This window comes from Triturus cristatus, chromosome 1_1, assembly GCF_964204655.1.
Source record: "Triturus cristatus chromosome 1_1, aTriCri1.1, whole genome shotgun sequence".
In the NCBI taxonomy this organism is placed as follows: domain Eukaryota; kingdom Metazoa; phylum Chordata; class Amphibia; order Caudata; family Salamandridae; genus Triturus; species Triturus cristatus.
In genome coordinates this window covers 68,702,491-68,724,075 of record NC_140579.1, presented here as the reverse complement: position 1 = coordinate 68,724,075, position 21,585 = coordinate 68,702,491, and the positions used below count along the sequence as shown (strand labels likewise).

Genomic DNA, 21,585 nt, shown 5'->3' with positions numbered 1-21,585 from the left:
GTCGAGTTTTCAGCAAATGGTCATCATAGGCAGTTGCGACTAAAGCTCTAAAGCTTTGAAACTGATTGCATTAGATTTTGTGGCATGAACCATAAGCTTACATTATGCAAATCTCCTTTATTGCCAGCTCACAGCAGCAACAATTGAAGAATTTAGAACTTCAAAAACATTTTAATCATCTATAAAGTCCCGCCGCATGCAGTGATCTCCCTTTCGTTGTTGCTTCTGCTCACACGATAAGTACAGCCTTTATAATACTAATACTTAGGGCTGATTTTGATGTCGGAGGTCCCGACTGCCTCATTAGGATGCGACCGAACACTGTTCTATATTCCACTATGGGAGCATGCATTCCAACTGTAAACCGGCCGTAATGCATGCTCCCATAGTGAAATTGGAGGTGCGGTTCATCCCTGCACCCTGCACCCCGTGCAGGTGCAGGGATCAACAGGGCTCGGCCTCCAACCAGAGGCCGTGCATCAAAGGGGGCCCTGCTGGGGGCCTCCAAACATGCTTTGGACATGGTTTCCATGTCGGACAGACCGGCCCTTGAGATTACAGGCCGGCTGCTGACTGGCGGATGGGCTCTCCGAGGTCGTCGGATGCCAGCCGTAATGACCGGACGGTTTACTTTCCGACCGCCTATATCTTATATCTCATCTTAATTAGGTGGTCGGAAAGTAAACTGACCGGCCCATTGCGATGTGGCCCTAGGTCGGAGCTTTTACAGGCCGCATCATAATCGGTGCCTTACTGTGTTATTTTACCTTACCAAGATAACAGATTACATTTGTAATAATTTTCTTAATAAAATAAGAGATAATTCAACATTACTGTCAAGGTAATTTATTTTTTATATTTTGTGTGTATTGGGCAAACTGCTTGAATTCTGGCAGTTGCAGTCCAATGAACTGCCAGAGCAGCTGTTTCATTACACTGAGCCCAGTAATCTTAAATAATATTTACCTTCTGCCATGTCCCTTGAACCTTTACAGAATACTATGGAGGATAGACTGGAAGAACTTCTGAATAAGGCACTGGATAACGTAATGGGACACTGGATGACATAATTAATAAAAAAGTGGAGGTTCCCTCCAAGAAGGGTTGGCCAGTTGCTGTCCCAGGACACCCTGAAGGGGGAGATGGGGTGATTAAGGCCCAGAGGAAAGGGGCTGCAGGGGAAAACCTGCCTAAGGGTGTAAAAAAGCCCAAACGCTCAAAACAAATGACTTCACGCTTTGGCGGTGACAAGGATGGTGCCTCGGGCACTGCAGATTGGCCAGAAAATGGCCCAGAAGTGCCTATTCCCATCCATTGCGATGAAACATTAGAGGATGAAATTAACCTATCCTGTTCCTTTGTTTTTGATACGGATATTGAGGAGATAGAGGTGAGGAATATGGGTACAACTGACAAGTCATCAAAGGCCTCCAGGTCAAAAACGGGCATTGTTGACCCAGTCGGAGAGAGTATGTTTGACCCGCTCAAACAACCCTTGTCTCCAGAGTTGGCTCCATCGTGGCATTTTTCCGAGTACCTCTCCTTTTGGCTTAGGAAGGAAATCCCAAAAGGGGTCAGGTCCCGTCTTAGATCCAAATGCCCACGCCCCTCCCTCCCGGATAAAGTTGGGTCTACCTCAGAGTTAGGCGCAAAGGGGGTGGCTCTTAGCGCCAAGGGAGGAAAAGGCCCTAGGAAAGGTATCGATAAAGGCCTCAAGTCCTGCCTAGACTGTCTACTTTATAACTGGCCCACTCACAAAGACGATTGAGATTGGTGAAGTGGCTTGAAGACACCCTCATTGACCCCAAGGATTTGCGCCAATGGCCACAAAGCCATCTGCCTCCTGGGGAACGCAAATACTGCATTCTCAAATGAGAGAAGAAGAAGCATATTGCAAAAAATAGAATCCAAATTGGTCAAACTGGCCACTAGCGGAGGAGTAGCTGCCTCCCACGGTCTACTTTTGGGGACAATTTTATCAGGGACATGGATAAATACATGGGAGCATTTAGCTCGATTCAGAAGTCCTAGAAAGACATCAAGACGTTCTTCCAGGATAGGGTTTTTGGCAGGGCCGGGAGAACAGGGGGTCGGTTCCTCGGCCGTGGCCGAAGCTCTTCAAGCCCTACTTGGGACATGGCGCAAGATTTGCGCACCCACACTTTGATCCACATTTGTCATTTCTACCCACAGAAACAAATACCTCAGGGAGAGGCTTCAGAAGTGAGCGGAGACAAAGAGGCTTTTCAGCAGGTAAGAACTATGAAAGACCTTTCAGATACCCCATAAAGGTGGTAGTCAGACTAGCCCAACTTTGTGGAAACTGGCATTTAGTGAATCAGGACTCTTTGGTGCTAGACACAGTGAAGGGTTACAAGATCGAATTTACAGATACACCTTTACAAAGGAAAATGTCCTCTGAATTTAAATTCTCACAAGAAGATTCTATCTTAGTAACACAAGAGGTAGAGGATTTATTGACCAAAGGGGGAATACAAGAGGGGACAGAGTCCGGTTTTATCAGCAATATCTTTCTAGTGGAGAAGAAGGACAAAGGGATGAGACCAGTGATAAATCTAAAAGAGTTGAACGAATGGGTGGACTACACAATTTCAAAATGGAAGGGGTGCATCTCCTTAGAGATGTGCTAAGGAAAGGGAATTGGCTAACTCGGTTAGATCTAAAGGATGCATACCTGACCATCCCAGTTTGGACTCCACACCAAACGTTTCTCCAATTTACCTGAATGGGCAGAGTATGGCAATTGTGCAGGCTCCCTTTCGGACTTTCCTCACCCCTTGGTTCAAAGAAGGAACTATTTTGGTGGCTGAGAAATGAAGAAGCCTGGAATGGCAGACGCGGAGATAGTGATAGAATCAGACGCGAGTTTAGAGGGATGGGGTGCAAGATGTGGCGACTCATCAGCAGGGGGACGCTGGACAGATCAGGAAAAGGAGTTGCACATCGACTGCTTGGAATTACTGGCAGGTTCATTTGCAATTCACTGCTTCACCAAAGACTCACTGTTTTGCTATGCCTGGTATCTTTTAGATGGACTTCAGACGTAAAAGCCTTAGACATCACCATCAGGGCCTACAAATCAGAAAGGGTTAGCTTTTATTTAAAAGGCGAACAGAGACCATGTCAACTTCTGTTTTCTACCCCTTCTGGTCACAGAATGAAAGAATTTGTGTAGTGAAATGCTTGATGGAATATGAGAGAAGGACTGTGAGTATGAGAGGAAATAAAGAACAATTACTAATATTCTATTAATTACCTCATGGAGCAGTTTCCACCCCAACCGTAGCAAGATGGTTGAAGGAAGTAATGAAAGAAGCAGGTGTAGACATCACTATGCTTGGTGTACACTCCCTTAAGGGTGCCTCGGCCTCCAAACCTCTCTTCCAGGGAGATATCCTCGGGGCTGCGGATTGGTCCAATAAAAGTATGTTTAAAAGTTGCTATTTTAGACCTGTTACAAGCGCTATTGACAATGTATTAAATTTGCATAATGTTAGCCTCTGTGTCATCCCATAAAATGTAGATTTTTCACAGCCTGGTGGGCAGAAAATCTGGTTAAGATCATCCCTCCACATTGGAACCCTCCCTGTTGGAGAAAAGTTATTGATTTTCTATTGGGTTTTTCTTTTCCATAGTAAGAAGTTTTCACTGATGAAGTTTTTCGTTTGAAAGTTATGGATCTTAGAAACTATCTTGTTTGCAGCGCCAAAAAAGGAGAACACTGCGTGCAGGGGGAATTTATAGCCTATTAGAATGTTATTGAAGTTCTATATTCTTTGATTGTTGCTGCTGTGAGCTGGCAATAAAGGAGATTTGCATAATCTTAGCCCTCGGGTCTTTAATAAGGCTGTGAAAAATCTAAATTCTCTTTCAAATGTCATTTTTTGAAAGTCTCTCAGACAAACCCTTTGTGCAAGGTGATATCAATCACAATAGGCCACCCTTCCACCTTCCTCCTGGGCTCCCACTCTCAGGACGTCCTATAGGAAGCTTTATAATATCTAACCAGCTTTTCTTTGCTTCTGACAGAACAAGCTAAGAACTGAGAAGAAAAAACTTGAATCTGAAATTGCAAAACTGCGGCAACTCTTGAACGAAAATGAGCGAACACTGCACGGGAGACTGAAGGAGATGGAGAAGAAAATTACCATGGTAGAAAATGCAAATATCACCAAACTGTCCAATCAAATCACCTCTCTCAAAGCTCTGATAACGGAGATAGAAAAGAAATGTGAGGCACCGGCGTGGGAACTCCTGAAGGTGAGATGCTGTTTGGCAAATAAAACAAAAGAAGGAAATGAAATATTCATAATTTGTGTACATTATGAAATGTATGACTGAGGGTGACAGAGAGCATTCCTCGGAGGGTGACAGAGAGCATCCCTCGTAAGGCAACTGAGAGCATCCCGCGTAGGGTGACAGATCTTCCCTCTCAGAGGAACAGAGAGCATCCTTCCAAGGGTGACAGAGGGCATCCCTTTTAGGGTGACACAGAGCATCTGAGGGCAAAAGAGAGCATCCCTCCGAGGGTAACAGGGAGCATCCCTCCCAGGGTGACCGAGAGCATTCTTCATAGGAAGACAGAGAGCATTCTTCAGAGGGAGACAGAGAGCATCCCTCCCAGGGTGTCAGAGAGTATCCCTTCCAGGGTGACGCAGACCTTCAAGGGTGACAGGGAGCATCCCTCTGAGGGTGACAGGGAGCATCCCTCTGAGGGTGACAGGGAGCATCCCTCTGAGGGTGACAGGGAGCATCCCTCTGAGGGTGACAGAGAGCATCCCTCTGAGGGTGACAGGGAGCATCCCTCGTAGTTTGTCAGGGACCATCCCTCGTAGGGCGACAGAGCATCCCTCTGAGGGTGACGGACAGCATCCCTCGGAGGGCGACATAGATCATCCCTCGTAGGGCGACAGACAGCATCCCTCCGAGGGTGACGGACAGCATCCCTCCGAGGGTGACATAGAGCATCCCTCGTAGGGCGACAGAGCATCCCTCGTAGGGTGACGGACAGCATCCCTCGTAGGGTGACGGACAGCATCCCTCGTAGGGTGACGGACAGCATCCCTCGGAGGGTGACGGACAGCATCCCTCGGAGGGTGACGGACAGCATCCCTCGGAGGGTGACGGACAGCATCCCTCGGAGGGTGACGGACAGCATCCCTCGGAGGGTGACGGACAGCATCCCTCGGAGGGTGACGGACAGCATCCCTCCAAGGGTGACGGAGAGCATCCCTCCGAGGGTAACGGAGAGCATCCCTCCGAGGGTGACGGAGAGCATCCCTCCGAGGGTGACGGAGAGCATCCCTCCGAGGGTGACAGAGAGCATCCCTCCGAGGGTGACGGAGAGCATCCCTCCGAGGGTGACGGAGAGCATCCCTCTGAGGGTGACGGAGAGCATCCCTCTGAGGGTGACGGAGAGCATCCCTCTGGGTGACATAGAGCATCCCTCTGAGGGTGACGGAGAGCATCCCTCTGAGGGTGACGGAGAGCATCCCTCCGAGGGTGACGGAGAGCATCCCTCTGAGGGTGACGGAGAGCATCCCTCTGAGGGTGACTGAGAGCATCCCTCTGAGGGTGACGGAGAGCATCCCTCTGAGGGTGACGGAGAGCATCCCTCTGAGGGTCACGGAGAGCATCCCTCTGAGGGTCACGGAGAGCATCCCTCTGAGGGTCACGGAGAGCATCCCTCCGAGGGTGACGGAGAGCATCCCTCCGAGGGTGACAGAGCCCATGACTTGTTGATGAACCTCAAAGGGTCCTATGCGTTTGGTTTGTCTGATGATAGTGGTGCCCTGCTTGCTACCACCCCTTACTTCAGTAACTCTACTGACTTATAATTTCAATAGACCAGGCTTCTCTAACGAGTAGCTTGTGAGCTACTGGTATCTCTCCAGATCTCTGCAAGTAGCTCTCTTGTGTAGCCCATCCTACTAGATCAGATGTTTTTGCTTGGTTGAATTAATATGTGTACTAAAATTCTGAAGTGCGTATTTGAGATGAATATGTATTTAGTTTCAGAACTCATAAACTGATGTTTAGAGGAAAAATGGATTTCCAAAATATATTTAAAGCTGTTATTTGATTGATAAATCCTGCAGCTTTGGAGAGACATATTATTACTATTATTATTACACCGGCCTCAAACATCGCACCTATGGCCATCATATATTACTCATGCAGCTTTGGAGAGATGTATTATTAATATTACCATGGCCAGGGACATTGCACCTATGACCGTCGTGTATTATTCATGCAGCTTGGAAGAGACATATTATTAATATTATTATCATGGGCCGGGGGCATTGCACCTATGGTTGTCATATATTACTCATGCAGCTTTGGAGAGACGTATTATTCATATTATTACCATGGGCCGGGGGCATTGCACCTATGGCTGTCATATATTACTCATGCAGCTTTGGACAGATGTACTATTCATATTATTACCATGGTCCAGGGGCATCGCACCTATGGCTGTCATTTATTACTCATGCAGCTTTGGAGAGACGTATTATTCATATTATTACCATGGTCCAGGGGCATCGCACCTATGGCTGTCATTTATTACTCATGCAACTTTGGAGAGATGTTTTATTAATATTATTACCCTGGGCCGAGGGCATTTCACCTGTGGCCGTCATGTATTACTCATGCAGCTTTGGACAGACATATTATTAATAATAACACCATGGGCCAGGGACATTGCAGCTGTGACCGTTATGTATTCCTCATGCAGCTTTGAAGAGATGTATTATTAGGCTGTACGGAAATTGGTTAAAACCGACTGTGCCCGACAGTACCCTACCGGATGAAAATCAGCTGACCTGGTTGAAACCGACTGTCACTGATTTTTCATAGTTGCTGCACCACTTGGCCATTGATGGAGCCAAAGCATTACAAACCAAACTGCAATTTAGGCCCGAGAAGGAAGCGGCTCGAAACGTGAGACACCCCCATTAAGTTCGGGGAGACACATTGGTTGGCAGGCATGTCAATAGATAGTAGAGAGACTTGCGCTCGTTCCCGCAAGAAACAACAGCAAAGGCAGTTAGGCCTTTGATGTGCGCACAGTAGACATTTCACTCGTTTTACTTCTGCAATACTTCTGTTTAAGCAAAACAAAGAAGCACAAGCATAAATAAAAAAGCAGTGTGTACACTAACTACAAAAAGACGACAGAAGGTGCAAAGATAGGAAATTAAAAGACGTTTAAAAGTAAAACAAAGTGTTCGAGGCATATGAGCTGCAGATCACACACTTAGGATAAGTCCGCCATCTGGTGTTGGGCTCGGATGGTTGCAGGTTGTTGTTGTCTTCGGAAGAAGTCTTTTGGTCACGAGATAGGTGACTCCTCCCTTGGACGACAGTACGCATGGGCATCCACTCCATCCTCAGATTGTTTTTTTCCGCCATTGGGTTCGGATGAAACTTTTCCAGTCCGGTAGAAAACTCCTAAATCAAGCTTTTCGAAGCGGAAAACCTTTCTACAACTTCAACTCGACATCGAATTTCATCGGACCGGTTCCGGATACGGCTCATGGAAAGGACGCCTTTTAAAAAATGCCCCCAATGCGGAGCAAAATTCCCTCACAGTGACCATCACGAAGTCTGCAACCTGTGCCTCTCGCCGGAACACGACGAGTCCAGCTGTCCAGCCTGCGCCGCATTTCGATCCAAGAAAACTATCCGGGATCGAAGAGCTCGACGCCACATCATGGCCAGACCAGCTCCGGAACCAGAGGACATCTTTGATCAGGGCCCCGATGTCCCGGAAGAAGATTCCGAAGAGCTCCAGATTATATCTGAAGCAGACGACTCCGACGACCCCATTACTCCTGGGCAACGCGTGAGTACCCTGGCCCCTACCCTCACCCCTCCAAAGAAGGCACTGGTCAAGACTTCGCCAGCTGGGCCTAGTCGCGACCGAAAACAACCTTCAGAAGCCCCGCCTTCGAGCCCGGCTCCGAAGAAATACAAGCCTTCAAGTACCTCAGGCCCCAGTAAACCACATATTACTGTACCCCCAGCACCTTCGGCACCGAAGACGCAAGACCTCTCGGCACCGAAGCAGGCTCCGGCACCATCGGCACCGAAACCATCCACGCCGATACACAAACCGGCATCGAAAACTCCTATAACAAAGGACTCCATTTCGGCACCGAAACCTTCCTCAGCACCGAAACCTTCCTCGGCACCGAAACCTTCCTCGGCACCGAAACCTTCCTCGGCACCGAAACCTTCCTCGGCACCGAAACCTTCCTCGGCACCGAAACCTTCCTCGGCACCGAAACCTTCCTCGGCACCGAAACCTTCCTCGGCACTGAAACCTTCCTCGGCACTGAAACCTTTGTCGGCACCGAAACCCTCATTGGTACCGAAACAACAGGCTAAAGACTCCACCGATCGCCCAAAACATAGATCGGAACCCAAAAAATCGGCGCCGAAGCCAGTTTCTGAGGATCAAGAACTTTTTCACCCTGATCCAATGCAAAAACGGATCTATATCAATCCAAAAACTGGACATGTCACTGCTGTGCCATATAAGGAAAGGAAGCTGGACACAACACCTTCTCCAGCTTCTGTGAAGACAAAGGACTCCGACACCTCGCATATTCCTCCTTCCTCTCCAATACCACCTCCTACCCCACCCCCCCCCTACCTTCACCATTACCTCCACTCTCTCCTTCACATACACCACCTCCACAAGATGAGGATGATGTCCTGGGGGGGGGGGGGGGGACCTCCGGATGATCTTAATGATCCTAATGATCATTTTACAAATCCGAATACTGTACCATTAGACGACTGGGCTTACCCTCTGCCCGATATGCCTGATCCTACTGCCTACCCTTCAAAACCCTCACCTCCAGATGATCACCTGGGGTTTGGACAGTTAGTACATAGAGCAGCACTGTACCATGGCGTCACCATGCACTCAGATGCACCTGAGGAAGATTTCCTGTTAGACACCTTCGAACAGTCACAAAAATCAGTTCAAATCTTACCAATGATAAAGGGGGTCATAAAACATGCCACAGAGGTTTTTAAAGATCCCGTACGGGCCAGAGTACTTAACCCTCGAATAGAGAAAAAATATAGACCTGCCCCAGAAGATCCCTCTTACATTAAAGGGCAGCTCCCTCTGGATTCTTTGGTGGTTTCCAACTCACAGAAACGGTCTAACTCCCAAACAACAGGAGAGACACCGCTACCAGACAAAGAATCCAAGCTATTAGAAGCTTCGGGCAAAAGTGTAGCCGCACAAGCAGCTAACCATTGGTGTATTGCCAATACACAAGCCCTATTGGCACGTTATGATAGGGCTCACTATGACCAGTTAGAATATCTCATGCAACACTTACCAGATCAATACAAAACACAGGCAAATGACCTCATACAGGAGGGAAAGCTCATCTCAAATGCCTCCATTAAATGTGCACTTGACGCCGCAGACACTGCTTCTAGAGCAATCAACACCAGCATACTTCTTAGACGCCACGCATGGCTACGCATCTCAGGCTTTAAGCCAGAGGTACAAAGTACCATCCTTAGCCAACCATTCAACCAAGAGCAACTGTTTGGACCGGCAGTAGATACGGCACGTGAAAAGATGAAAAAAGATACCGAGACTGCTAAGTCCATGGGTGCATTACAGTCTCCACAGCCACGTGGCTCCTTTCAACGCTCCTTCTATAGAGGAACATCCAAAAATACTGGAGCAGACACCTCCTCCACATTCAAAACCTCTACACAAACATGCCCCAATAACACTCGTACCTCCCCCACCACTAAACAGTGACTTTCCTCCACTCCCCCCCCAGACCATTCCACTCCAGTCGGGGGAAGACTCAAACAGTTCCTACCGGTCTGGAATTCCATTACAACAGACAAGTGGGTAAGACAAATTATCCAGTATGGTTACTGCCTAGAACTCACACGTACCCCCCCACACATACCACCCAAACACCGTCCCATGTCACCACATCACCTTACCCTCCTCAAGCAAGAAGTTCTCTCCTTGCTTCAAAAACACGCAATAGAACCAGTTCCCTTTCAACATCAAGGCACAGGGGTATACTCTCTATACTTCCTAATCCCCAAAAAGGACGAGACGTTAAGACCCATACTCGACCTCAGAATCCTAAATCAATACATACATTCAGATCATTTCCATATGATCACTCTCCAACAAGTGCTTCCACTATTGCAAAAAGGCGATTTCCTTGCCACAGTAGATCTCAAGGATGCCTATTTTCACATCCCCATACATCCTGCCCATAGGAAGTATCTAAGATTCGTGGTGGACGGACAACACTATCAGTTTACCAACCTCCCATTTGGAGTCACAACTGCGCCCAGGGTATTCACCAAATGCCTAGCAGTAGTAGTAGCGCATCTCAGAAGACAACAAATTCATGTTTTCCCATATCTCGACGATTGGCTCAAAAAAGCCAATTCATTCAACAAATGCGTTCTACACACTCACCAAACTATTCAGACTTTACACAACCTGGGATTCACCATCAACTATCCCAAATCTCAACTGCAACCCTCCCACATACATCAATATCTGGGAGCCACCATAGACACCTCCAAAGCCATAGCTTATCCCAGCCCAGCCAGGATAGCCAATATACAAGCCCTCATCCTCAAATTCCAATCCCAACACTCTCTCCCAGCAAGAGTGTTCATGCAACTCATAGGCATGATGGCGTCATGCATCTTCATTGTGCCTTATGCACGACTTCAAATGCGTCCCTTGCAGGAGTGTCTAGCACGTCAGTGGAACCATGCTCACGGACAACTTACGGATCTGGTGTTAGTGGACAGTCGCTCACATCGCTCACTAAAATGGTGGAATACCATCAACCTGTCCAAAGGGCGGCCGTTCTTAGAGCCTCTTCCACAGATAGTGCTGACAACCGACGCCTCTCTCACAGGGTGGGGAGCCCATCTCCTAGGACACACCACTCAGGGCAAATGGGCCACTCAACAAAAAGTGCTCCATATCGATTACCTGGAACTACTGGCAGTGTTCCTAGCACTAAAATAATTCCAATTACATCTACAGAACAAGACTGTCCTCATACGGACAGACAACATGACAGCCATGTATTACATACAGAAACAAGGAGGCACACATTCTCTCCAACTGTCCCAGCTCGCACAGAGCATTTGGAGATGGGCAGTTCCCCTAAACATCTACCTGCTAGCACAACACCTTCCAGGAGTTCACAATCAGATTGCCGACTTGTTGAGTCGACAAACCCAACAAATCCACGAATTGGAATTACATCCTCAAGTCCTACTCCCATTCTTCCAAAAATGGGGCCATCCAGACATAGAACTGTTCGCCACACACGAAAACGCAAAATGCCCAACCTTCGCCGCCAGGTTTCCACACCCACAGTCGAAGGGCAATGCAATATGGATGAACTGGTCAGGCAGATTTGCGTACGCTTTTCTGCCTCTCCCACTCATTCCATTCGTAGTACGCAAGCTCAGGCAACAGTCTCTCAAGCGAATACTGATAGCTCCCACATGGGCACGTCAACCCTGGTTCACAACACTCCTGGAACTCTCCCTAGTTCCACACCAAAGACTGCACCTCTCCCCATTCTTACTAACCCAGAACCGTGGAGAGATCAGACACCCAGATCCAGGTCAACTGAACCTAGCGATCTGGCTCCTGAAGTCCTAGAGTTCGGTTAACTCAACCTACCACCAGACTGTATGAATATTATAAAAGAGGCCAGACGGCCTACCACAAGAGCCTGCTACGCTGCAAAATGGAAAAGATTTGCCATTTACTGCGCTAACAATGATATACGTCCACTGAATGCATCCATACAGATCGTTTGCTACTTGCTACACTTGCAAAGATGTAATTTAGCGTACTCATCCATACGTCTCCACCTAGCAGCGTTAGCAGCCTACTTGCAAAATCGACAACACTTGTCACTATTTAGAGTACCTGCGATCAAAGCCTTCATGGAAGGGACTTATTCCTCCCAGATTACCACCCTCTCCAGTGTGGAATCTAAATATTGTTCTTACAAGCTCATGGGACCCCCATTTGAACCTCTGCATAAATGCGAACTACAATTTCTTACATGGAAAGTAGCTTTCCTTATTGCTATCACATCCCTTCGAAGGGTAAGTGAGATCCAGGCTTTAACCATACAAGAACCATTCCTACAACTACATCGTAACAAAGTGGTTCTTAGAACAAACCCAAAATTCCTACCAAAAGTCATTTCCCCATTCCATCTTAACCAATCAGTCGAGCTACCAGTGTTGTTCCCAAATCCAGACTCAGAAGCTGAAAGAGCTCTTCATACATTAGACGTGAAAAGAGCCTTGCTTTACTACATTGACAGAACCAAATCTTTCCGCAAAACCAAACAATTGTTTGTTGCTTTCTCTCCACCACATAAAGGCAACCCCATTTCCAAATCAGGGATAGCCAGGTGGATAGTCAAATGTATCCAAATATGTTACCAAAAAGCTAAACGCACTCTAACAGTTCCTCCTAGAGCGCACTCCACACGGAAAATAGGGGCTTCCATGGCATTCTTAGGAAACATTCCCTTAGAAGATATTTGTAAGGCAGCCACATGGTCTACAACACACACCTTCACTAGACATTACTGTGTCGATGTGCAAGCTAAACAACAAGCTTCTGTGGGTCAAGCTGTGTGAGAAAGTGCCATCTTTCTTGCATGGTATGCCCCCACTTTTTGCTAAAATGCTGAATGTACTTTGAGTGTACCCTGGACTCCTGCCAATCAGGTGCCCAGGGCCTATGTTCCTTCCTTAAAACACACAAACTCCCAATTGGCAAACCCTGGCCACATGTCAGCCCCTGGTAAATGGTACCCTAGGTACCCAGGGCCTTGTGACCAGGGAAGGCCTCTAAGGGCTGCAGCACTCATTGTGCCACCCTTAGAGGCCCTGTACCCTTACACACACACACTGCCTTTGCAGGCTGAGTGTCTGGGTGCAGGACAAAATGAAGAGTCGACATGGCACACATCTCTGTGTGCCATGCCCATCACCTACACTGCCATGGCATATATCAGCCACCCCTCTAGCTGGGTGCCTTATGCCCATGGTGTGGGCACAGGGGCAGGAGCCCTGTGCCCCTACAGTACCCAGGTCCATTCCTGGGCACTGTAAGTGCAGTGCTGCCATTTAAGAGTACATGGTGCTGGGAGCTCGACAAAACACGAGCTCCACAGCACCATAATGGCAACACTAAAGACTGAGAAGTTTGGTATCAAACTGCTCAGCACATTAAACCCACACTGATGCCAGTGTGGCATTTAATGTACCAAGCACCCCAGAGGGCATCTTAGAGATGCCCCCTTACAACTAACCTACAATCCACGTCGGCTCTGAGGCTGCCCAGGCTGCCACACAGCAGACACGTTGCTGGACCCCTGGGTGGGAGAGCCCCTGCTCTCCCGGGCCTGCAACAATGCACATCCTGGGTGAGGTGATAAATCTCCTCCCCCAGGATGAGCAAAGGGAAACTTCAAAGGGATGTATGACGTTACAACGCACACTTTTACAATGCATGCACTTACAACGCATTTTTTACAACGCACAATCCATTACAACGCATGACATTACAACGAATGACACTACAACGCATTTTTAAAAACTACCTTTACAACGCATTCCATTACAACGCATACTACCATTACAACGCATACCATTACAACGCATAATATTAAATTGCATTTAAGGTAAGTATTAGATAGTATAGGGGTAAAAATTACTTTTCTAACTCCAGGGGGTGCAACAGTAGGGTAAGTGTTGGATAGTATAGGGGTAAAAATTACTATTCTAACTCCAGGGGGTGCAACAGTAGGGTAAGTGTTGGATAGTATAGGGGTAAAAATTACTATTCTAACTCCAGGGGGTGCAACAGTAGGGAAAGTGTTGGATAGTATAGGGGTTAAAATTACTATTCTAACTCCAGGGGGTGCAACAGTAGGGTAAGTGTTGGATAGTATAGGGGTAAAAATTACTATTCTAACTCCAGGGGGTGCAACAGTAGGGTAAGTGTTGGATAGTATAGGGGTAAAAATTACTATTCTAACTCCAGGGGGTGCAACAGTAGGGTAAGTGTTGGATAGTATAGGGGTAAAAATTACTATTCTAACTCCAGGGGTTGCAACAGTAGGGTAAGTGTTGGATAGTATAGGGGTAAAAATTACTATTCTAACTCCAGGGGGTGCAACAGTAGGGTAAGTGTTGGATAGTATAGGGGTAAAAATTATTATTCTAACTCCAGGGGGTGCAACAGTAGGCTAAGTGTTGGATAGTATAGGGGTTAAAATTACTATTCTAACTCCAGGGGGTGCAACAGTAGGGTAAGTGTTGGATAGTATAGGGGTAAAAATTACTATTCTAACTCCAGGGGGTGCAACAGTAGGGTAAGTGTTGGATAGTATAGGGGTAAAAATTATTATTCTAACTCCAGGGGGTGCAACAGTAGGGTAAGTGTTGGATAGTGTAGTGTAATATTATGCGTTGTAATGGTATGCGTTGTAATGGTAGTATGCGTTGTAATGTCATGCGTTGTAATGGATTGTGCGTTGTAAAAAATGTGTTGTAAGTGTAGTGCGTTGTAAAAGTTGCGTTGTAAAGGTTGTTCCCCCTTCAAAGACATGCCGCCTCTAGGAGTTTCCCCAGGCCACTGCAACCCCCCACTCTAGCGGGAAGCTTGGCCGGAAACCCCATACAAGGACAAGGGATGTGCCAGCCTGCCCACCCCTCAGGTGAAGCACATCCCCGGGCTCTCGCCATCTTGAAGATGGGAGGCCCTACCCTTTCGGGATTAGGCTACTGCCCCCCTCCCACAGGAGAGAGGCAGGATAGGGGGTGTACCCACCCCAGGACAAGGACCCATTGGTCCCTGGCCTTCACCTACCTGTAACGCCCCTAAATCTAGTATTTAGGGGCACCCTGAACCTTCCTTCCCCAGATTCCAGATTCTGAAACTACACGAAGAGCGAGAAGAAAAGAATGAATGAATGAATGAAATGAGTTTTGTCATGTGCAAACTTTGCCCAATGGGCGTCAAGGCGCCTAATTCAAATAATACAGCTCGCAAATCAAACCAGCATTCTCTCATTAGTAGGCTTTGGTAAAGTACCACGTCTTAAGGGCCCTTTTGAACAGATCAATTGAGGGAAGGGTTTTGACCTCAATTGGAAGAGAGTTCCAGAGCTTAGGAGCGGCAACAGAAAAAGCTCTCGCTCCCCATCTGGCTAGCCTTGTGCGGGGCACTACCAGTTGAAATAACCCAGCAGATCGAAGAGATCTGGTTGGGATATAGCGGGTAAGCAGAGACCCAAGTGCATCGTCCGTGCCAGCCGCAAGAGCTCTGTATGTAAGACATAGAATCTTAAAAAAGACTCTATGCTGAACAGGGAGCCAATGAAGATCTCTCCTAGCAGTCGTGGCTGAAGATGCCAAGGGAAGGGCCAGAACAAAACGTGCTGCAGCATTCTGCACGATTTGCAGTCGATGGATAAGGCCCTTGTTGGACTCCACATACAGGGAGTTGCAATAATCGAGCCTGGAGCCAACAAGAGCGACTGCAATCTGCTTACGAGCCTGGAGAGAAAGATAGTTACGGATCCTATTTAGAATCCTGATAACACCCCAGCATGTGGCCACGGTCCTATTTACTTGGAGCATCATAGAGAGTGAGGTGTCAAAGACCACGCCGAGATTTCTGGCTGATTGGGAGGGAGTGGGGCAGGTGCCAAGAGATGAAGGCCACCACTCGCTCGACCAAACATCTTGGTCTTTCCCAAAGACCAAGACCTCTGTCTTGTCGCCGTTTAGCTTTAGGGAATTGATGATCATCCAATCTGCCACATGCTGCATGCATGACCTAAAGCTAATGGCGGATGTATGGACAGAGTAATGAGCCAGTGACACCATGATCTGGGTGTCATCGGCGTAGGACACCACCTCCATCCCCTGCGATCTTACTAGTCTGGCAAGGGGGGGCCACATAGATGTTAAACAGGGTCGGACCAAGGGCCGACCCCTGTGGCACCCCACATTGCAATGACTTGGCAGGGGAGAGGAAATTTCCAAGCTTTACTCTCTGTTCTCTACCAAGGAGAAAGGAGTTAAGAAGATTCAAGGCCGGCCCAGTAACCCCTGCCTCCCTAAGCCGAGATGTTAAAATGGCGGGAGACAGGGTATCGAACGCGGCTGTGAGATCTAATAGGACCAGTATTGTAGTTTGGCCACTATCCACTTTACGTCGGATGTTGTCTACTACAACAGTAAGTGCGGATTCGGTACTGTGGTACTTTCTGAATCCGTGCTGTGTGTTATCAAGATACTCACTGGTCTCAAGAAAAGTGGAGAGGTGGGAGTTGAGATGTGCCTCCAATATTTTTGCAGGGGCCGGGAGCAGAGAGATTGGCCTGAAGTTTTTAAGAAGGCCAGGATCCAAAGACGGTTTCTTAAGGAGAGGCTTTACAGTAGCCTTCTTCCACACTGGTGGAAAGGAACCCTGGACAATAGCCCTATTCACGACTTCCAACATGGGCGGAAGAATGCTGTTTCTGCACTCCTTCAGTGTTTTTAGCGGTAAAGGATCCATTGGGGAGGAAGATTTAGTCCTATCGAGTAGGAGGTTCAGTCCTTCCAAAGACAATAAGGGAAATTGCCTGAATAGTTTTGAAGGGCCTTCACCCAAAGTGTCTAGATTGGCTATAGCAGAAGGAATATCCTTATCCAAGGAGTGGCATTGGGCTTCTAAGGCGATGTGAATGTCCGAGATTTTGCTGTGAAAGAAATCAGAGATGTTATTACAAAGATCCTGAGAGCTAACTACAGGATCAGGGAGTTGGAGAGAGCATAGTGAATCAGCAATTTTAAAAAGTTCCCTGGATGAGGTTAGGGAACCTGTAAGATTGGAAAAGTACTCCTGCTTTTCCACTACAACTCTCTGTTTGTAGTCCCGTAAAGCGGACTTATGAACCTCTCGATCTTTCGGATCCAAGGATTTCCTCCAGCTTCTCTCGCTGCTCCTACACCCCTGCCTTAGGAGTCTCAGATGTTGAGAGAACCAGGGTGCAGTGGGTTTCTGCCGAGCTACATATCGAAGGGAGGCGGGGGCAAGCTTTTCCACTGCATTGGTAATAGAGTCCATAAGTTCTTGAGCTGCCTCATCCGCATCCTTCAAGGAGAAAGATTCCGAGATCCGAATGTGAGAAGCAATAGTGTCATCGGTAATATTTCTAAAGTTTCTCCTAAGAGTAAATGAAGTAGCGACATGATTAGCTAAGGGCAGGGCAGGAAGAGCAAGTTCAAGCGGTACTGCAAAATGATCAGTCCAGACCAACGGCAGAGGCGGGCCAGTAGATAGCCTAGAATCACTAGAAAATACCCCATCAAGAATATGGCCAGCCTTGTGTGTTGGGCTGCTCACCAACTGAACGAGGTCACAAGCTCCGAGTGACTCAATTAATGTCAGGTTATCCTTTGAGTTGATTTCATCAAGATGGAAATTGAAATCACCCAAGATGGAAAGATAGGATTTTCCAAAATAAGGTTCTAGGATTCTGAGGAGATCTGAAGAAAAACTAGCCCTAGGGCCGGGTGGCCTGTATATGAGTATCCCAGTGAAAGAGACAGATGGAGCACACAAAATGTAAAAATAGAGTGCCTCAAAGCGATCTCCAGGCATTGATAGAGATTTAACAGTGCAAGAAAAAGAAGATTTAAAAAGAACGGCAATTCCTCCGCCTCTACGCAGTGGTCTATCCTGCCTATGGAGAGAATAGCCATCAGGAATGGCCAAGAGTAGATCGTGACCGGAGGAATCCGAAGCCCAGGTCTCCGTGATAAAGACCCAGTCCGGCTGTCTTTCTTCCACAAATTCGTGGAAGGCAACATTGTGCTTGATCAGCGATCGCGCATTAATTAGGAAACCGGTTTTAGGCAGCGAAACAGAAAGGCATCCCGAGCGCGAATGGGATCTAATAGTACTGGGAGCGGGGCAGCGAAAGGAAACTTTACATGTCATGCATCGCTGGGAATGTAAGATGCCTTCAGGAGAGAAGCGGTGAGAGCATGGCTGCACTGATGGTCTACAAGCCATGAGTTCCGACATAGAGTATTGCCTAGGCACCTCATAGAGTGGAGGGGGGGTGCCAGCCGAGTCCAGCCCGCCCTGCAGCACGTCCTCAGCGCGGACGGGCGCAGACGGGCTGAACTCAGGCGTAACTCCGGCGGAAGTCCGGCGATCCCGCTGCGCGATGACGCTGCGCGTAGGCATGGCTGCTGTTTATGTTGGTCGAGCCTCCTAAATGAGGACTAGACCGCGATGTGGCTCACCCCTCACCTAATATGGCCGCCAACGAGACAATGGCGAGGGACCCGCGAAATGCGGTGCTTTTTCCAAATTACCGTGCAAGTAAGGATGACAGCATGCAGGTAAGCGTGGCCGGCAATGTTAAAAACAGGGGAAAAATAGTGCTAACCAAAAATAACCTAGACTCCCCAGCCATTGGCTCCCTGACCATGCTCCCGGAATTCCATCCCTTGGAGGGTAGACTGTTAATGGGAAACCTCGGTCGGCATAAAATCCGTCAGATATACCAGTCCCTAACGACCCATGCTAAGACTACACTGCATAATACGCGAGAGCGGTGGGAGGCTGATCTCCCTGACTTGACCGATGATGATTGGGCTGAGGCGCTTGCAAGTCCGCGTGGGGCAGCGATTTCCACTAGATACCGTTTGATCCAATTTAAGTACGTGCATCGGGTCTATTATACTCGAGTTCGGCTTTGGCGTATGGGAGTGATCCATTCCCAGACCTGCTTGCGCTGCCGTGCTGAGGACGGCACATTCTTACACACAGTGTGGGCGTGTGGGGCGTTACGGGTCTTTTGGCAGGGGGTGGTGAATTGTTTGAGTGAGGTACTGGCCTGGACCCTTCCCCTAGAACCCCGTTTGATCCTACTCCATAATACTGAGGACATAGGAGGGAATAGGTATAAGCGGCACTTGTTGTTCCTGGGCCTCACCTTGGCCAAACGGGACGTGGCCCAGCACTGGAAGGATGATTCCCCCCCTAGACTGTCCCCTTGGAAGAAGGCGCTGGACCGCTGTATGATTGCGGAACTCGCGGTCTTTCAGGCTCGGGGGTGCCCAGTGAAGCATGGGAAAATATGGTCCAGATGGGCTACGTTTAGAGGTATAGACCTGGCGTTGTTGGAACAGTCCGATATGGGAGATCCCATTGAAAGATTGCTTAGAACCACGTAGCACGACTCGCTTGCAGTGTCATGGAGGTGTCTGAACCCTACAGTACGGTGGCAATCGTCAGGTTGCGCGATGAAACGACGTGGGTGTGGGCATAGGTTGGGATGGGAGGGGGGGGGGGTTGGGGTCTGATGTTTGCAGACCCGGGTAGTGGGAGGAAATTGCAGTAAAGGTGCTTATGTGTTTCATATTAGTACGAAGTCGCCTTTCTTGATTGACCCTTGTACTGTACAAAACAATAAAGTTAGTTGTTAAAAAAAAAAAATAACCTAGACGGCAAAACGGGAGTTTTAAAATAAGCAGGAGCTACACAATGCGGTGCTTTTTCCAAATTACCGTGCAAGTAAGGATGACAGCATGCAGGTAAGCGTGGCCGGCAATGTTAAAAACAGGGGAAAAATAGTGCTAACCAAAAATAACCTAGACGGCAAAACGGGAGTTTTAAAATAAGCAGGAGCTACACAATGACAAAGCGCTGCAAGGAAATGCGCCGAGGCTGAATGCCCTGTGGCTGCGAAGGAGAGGGAGACACCAACTGCTTTGGCCCCAGCCCTACCGGCCTGTCGACCTCGAACCTGCTCCTGCTCCAAGCCCGGCATCTCTTGTGGCCCACAACCTCAGAAACCCCGGAGGACCTGGCTACCTTTGAACTCTGATTCCCTGGGACTCCCATGAGTTGAGGCTCTACTCAGAGACTACCTTTCACCCCTGGCAGCAGCCCGGAACCGCGAACCCAGCCCACCCTGCACCAGCCAAGCCTGGCCCGTGGCGGAGTGAACTAAACCCACGAGGACGACCCCACGGCGACTGTGACCCCAAGTCCCGCACCCAAGGACCCCCCTCGACAATCCTGAAGAAGCCTGCAGCCTCAGACCAGTGTGCCACCCCAAACGCGATCAACAGAGGGTAAGATTTTCCGACACCAAAAGGCACCCATGCACCCGGCGCCCCACGGCCTGCTGTGCCCAATCCCGGGGTACCTACCTATCCTCCCACTACCCAACTTACCTCTCAAAGTAGTGGTGGCACCAGAAGAGTCCTCGTCCCCGAGCTTGCAGTCTTTTTCCTAACCGGAGATTTCCCATTGACTTCCATTGAGCGCCCGACGGCTCAAAAGCACCCTGCACCCAGCCGCCCGAGTGGCCCTGGCAGTGCAACCTCTACACTAGCCTACTTCCCCACTTGCCCTGAGTGAGTGACCAGGAGCTCAGCTCCCACAGCCGCGTGGCCTGCTAATCAGCAGCCATCAATCCAGGCCCCCCTATTCTTCATAGGCTAACATTGGGCCTAACTCTCTCTGCACCCGGCTGCCCTAGAGCCGCTGAGGGTGAATTAACTGTGCCTATCTGACCCTGGGGGACCCCTGAGTCTATGCCCAGAACCTCAACCTTGCCAGTCGAGAACTTACCTGAAAACCGCTAACTCTATTTTTCACATAGGGTAACATTGACTGGCTTTTTCTGGAAATTTCGTCTAAGTGTGGACTGTTCAAATCTTCAAATATTCACTAAAAATCAGCCGAGCGACAAAAACGCAAAAACTCACCTGTTCTCAGTTGGGCTCACAGTGCTGGATCTTGGTGCCCAGCCCTGGCTCGGAAGAATACTCACATCTGTACTTACCAGTAACCCCATTTTCTCCCATAGGAAACCATTGACTGCTTTTTCTCTTTGAAATTTCTTCCAAGTGTTGATTTCTGCAATCTTTTAATATTCCTCTAAAATCGCACAATTTCTGCAAACGTAATTACTTACCTGTTTTCGATAAAGACCCCAGTACTGAGTCTAGGTACCCAGTATTGGATTACACAAGTAACGATAAAGTACTCTACCTGCAATTTGAATTTCTTGCCATAGAGAATCATTGAATGTTTTCTTTGAAATATTTTCTAAGTGTTAACTTTTAAAGTAGCTAAATATTAGTTAAAAATCATTACAGTATCTAAGTCGACTTTCATCACTTGATTCTGAAAACCGACCCAGAACTGAATCTAGGATCCAGGCCTAGAATTACTAAAGTAATCTAAAAAGTAATCTATTACAGATAACCTGAATTTATTATTGAGCTCAATGCATTGTTATGTTTAGGAAATAGGATTGTTTATTGCAACCAACTGTGACTGTTTTCAAAATTCAATTACTTAATGCAAAAGTATTTATATTCAATCTCTCATTCTGAGAAAGTATATTTTTATTCCACTTGTGGTTCTAAAAATAAAACAAGCATATATTTTTTTATATAAACTATTGGCCT

The 21,585-nt window shown here is 47.9% G+C and overlaps 1 protein-coding gene across 1 annotated transcript in view; it reads left to right on the top strand.

Moving 5' to 3' along the window:
- Nucleotides 1-21,585, top strand: part of LOC146869437 (E3 ubiquitin-protein ligase TRIM39-like) — a 343,733-nt gene that overhangs the window by 168,379 nt on the left and 153,769 nt on the right. The window contains exon 3 of the mRNA XM_085599841.1: nucleotides 4,051-4,281. Within this exon, the coding sequence (XP_085455967.1) occupies nucleotides 4,051-4,281 (231 nt within the window). The remainder of the gene's footprint in view (nucleotides 1-4,050; nucleotides 4,282-21,585) is intronic.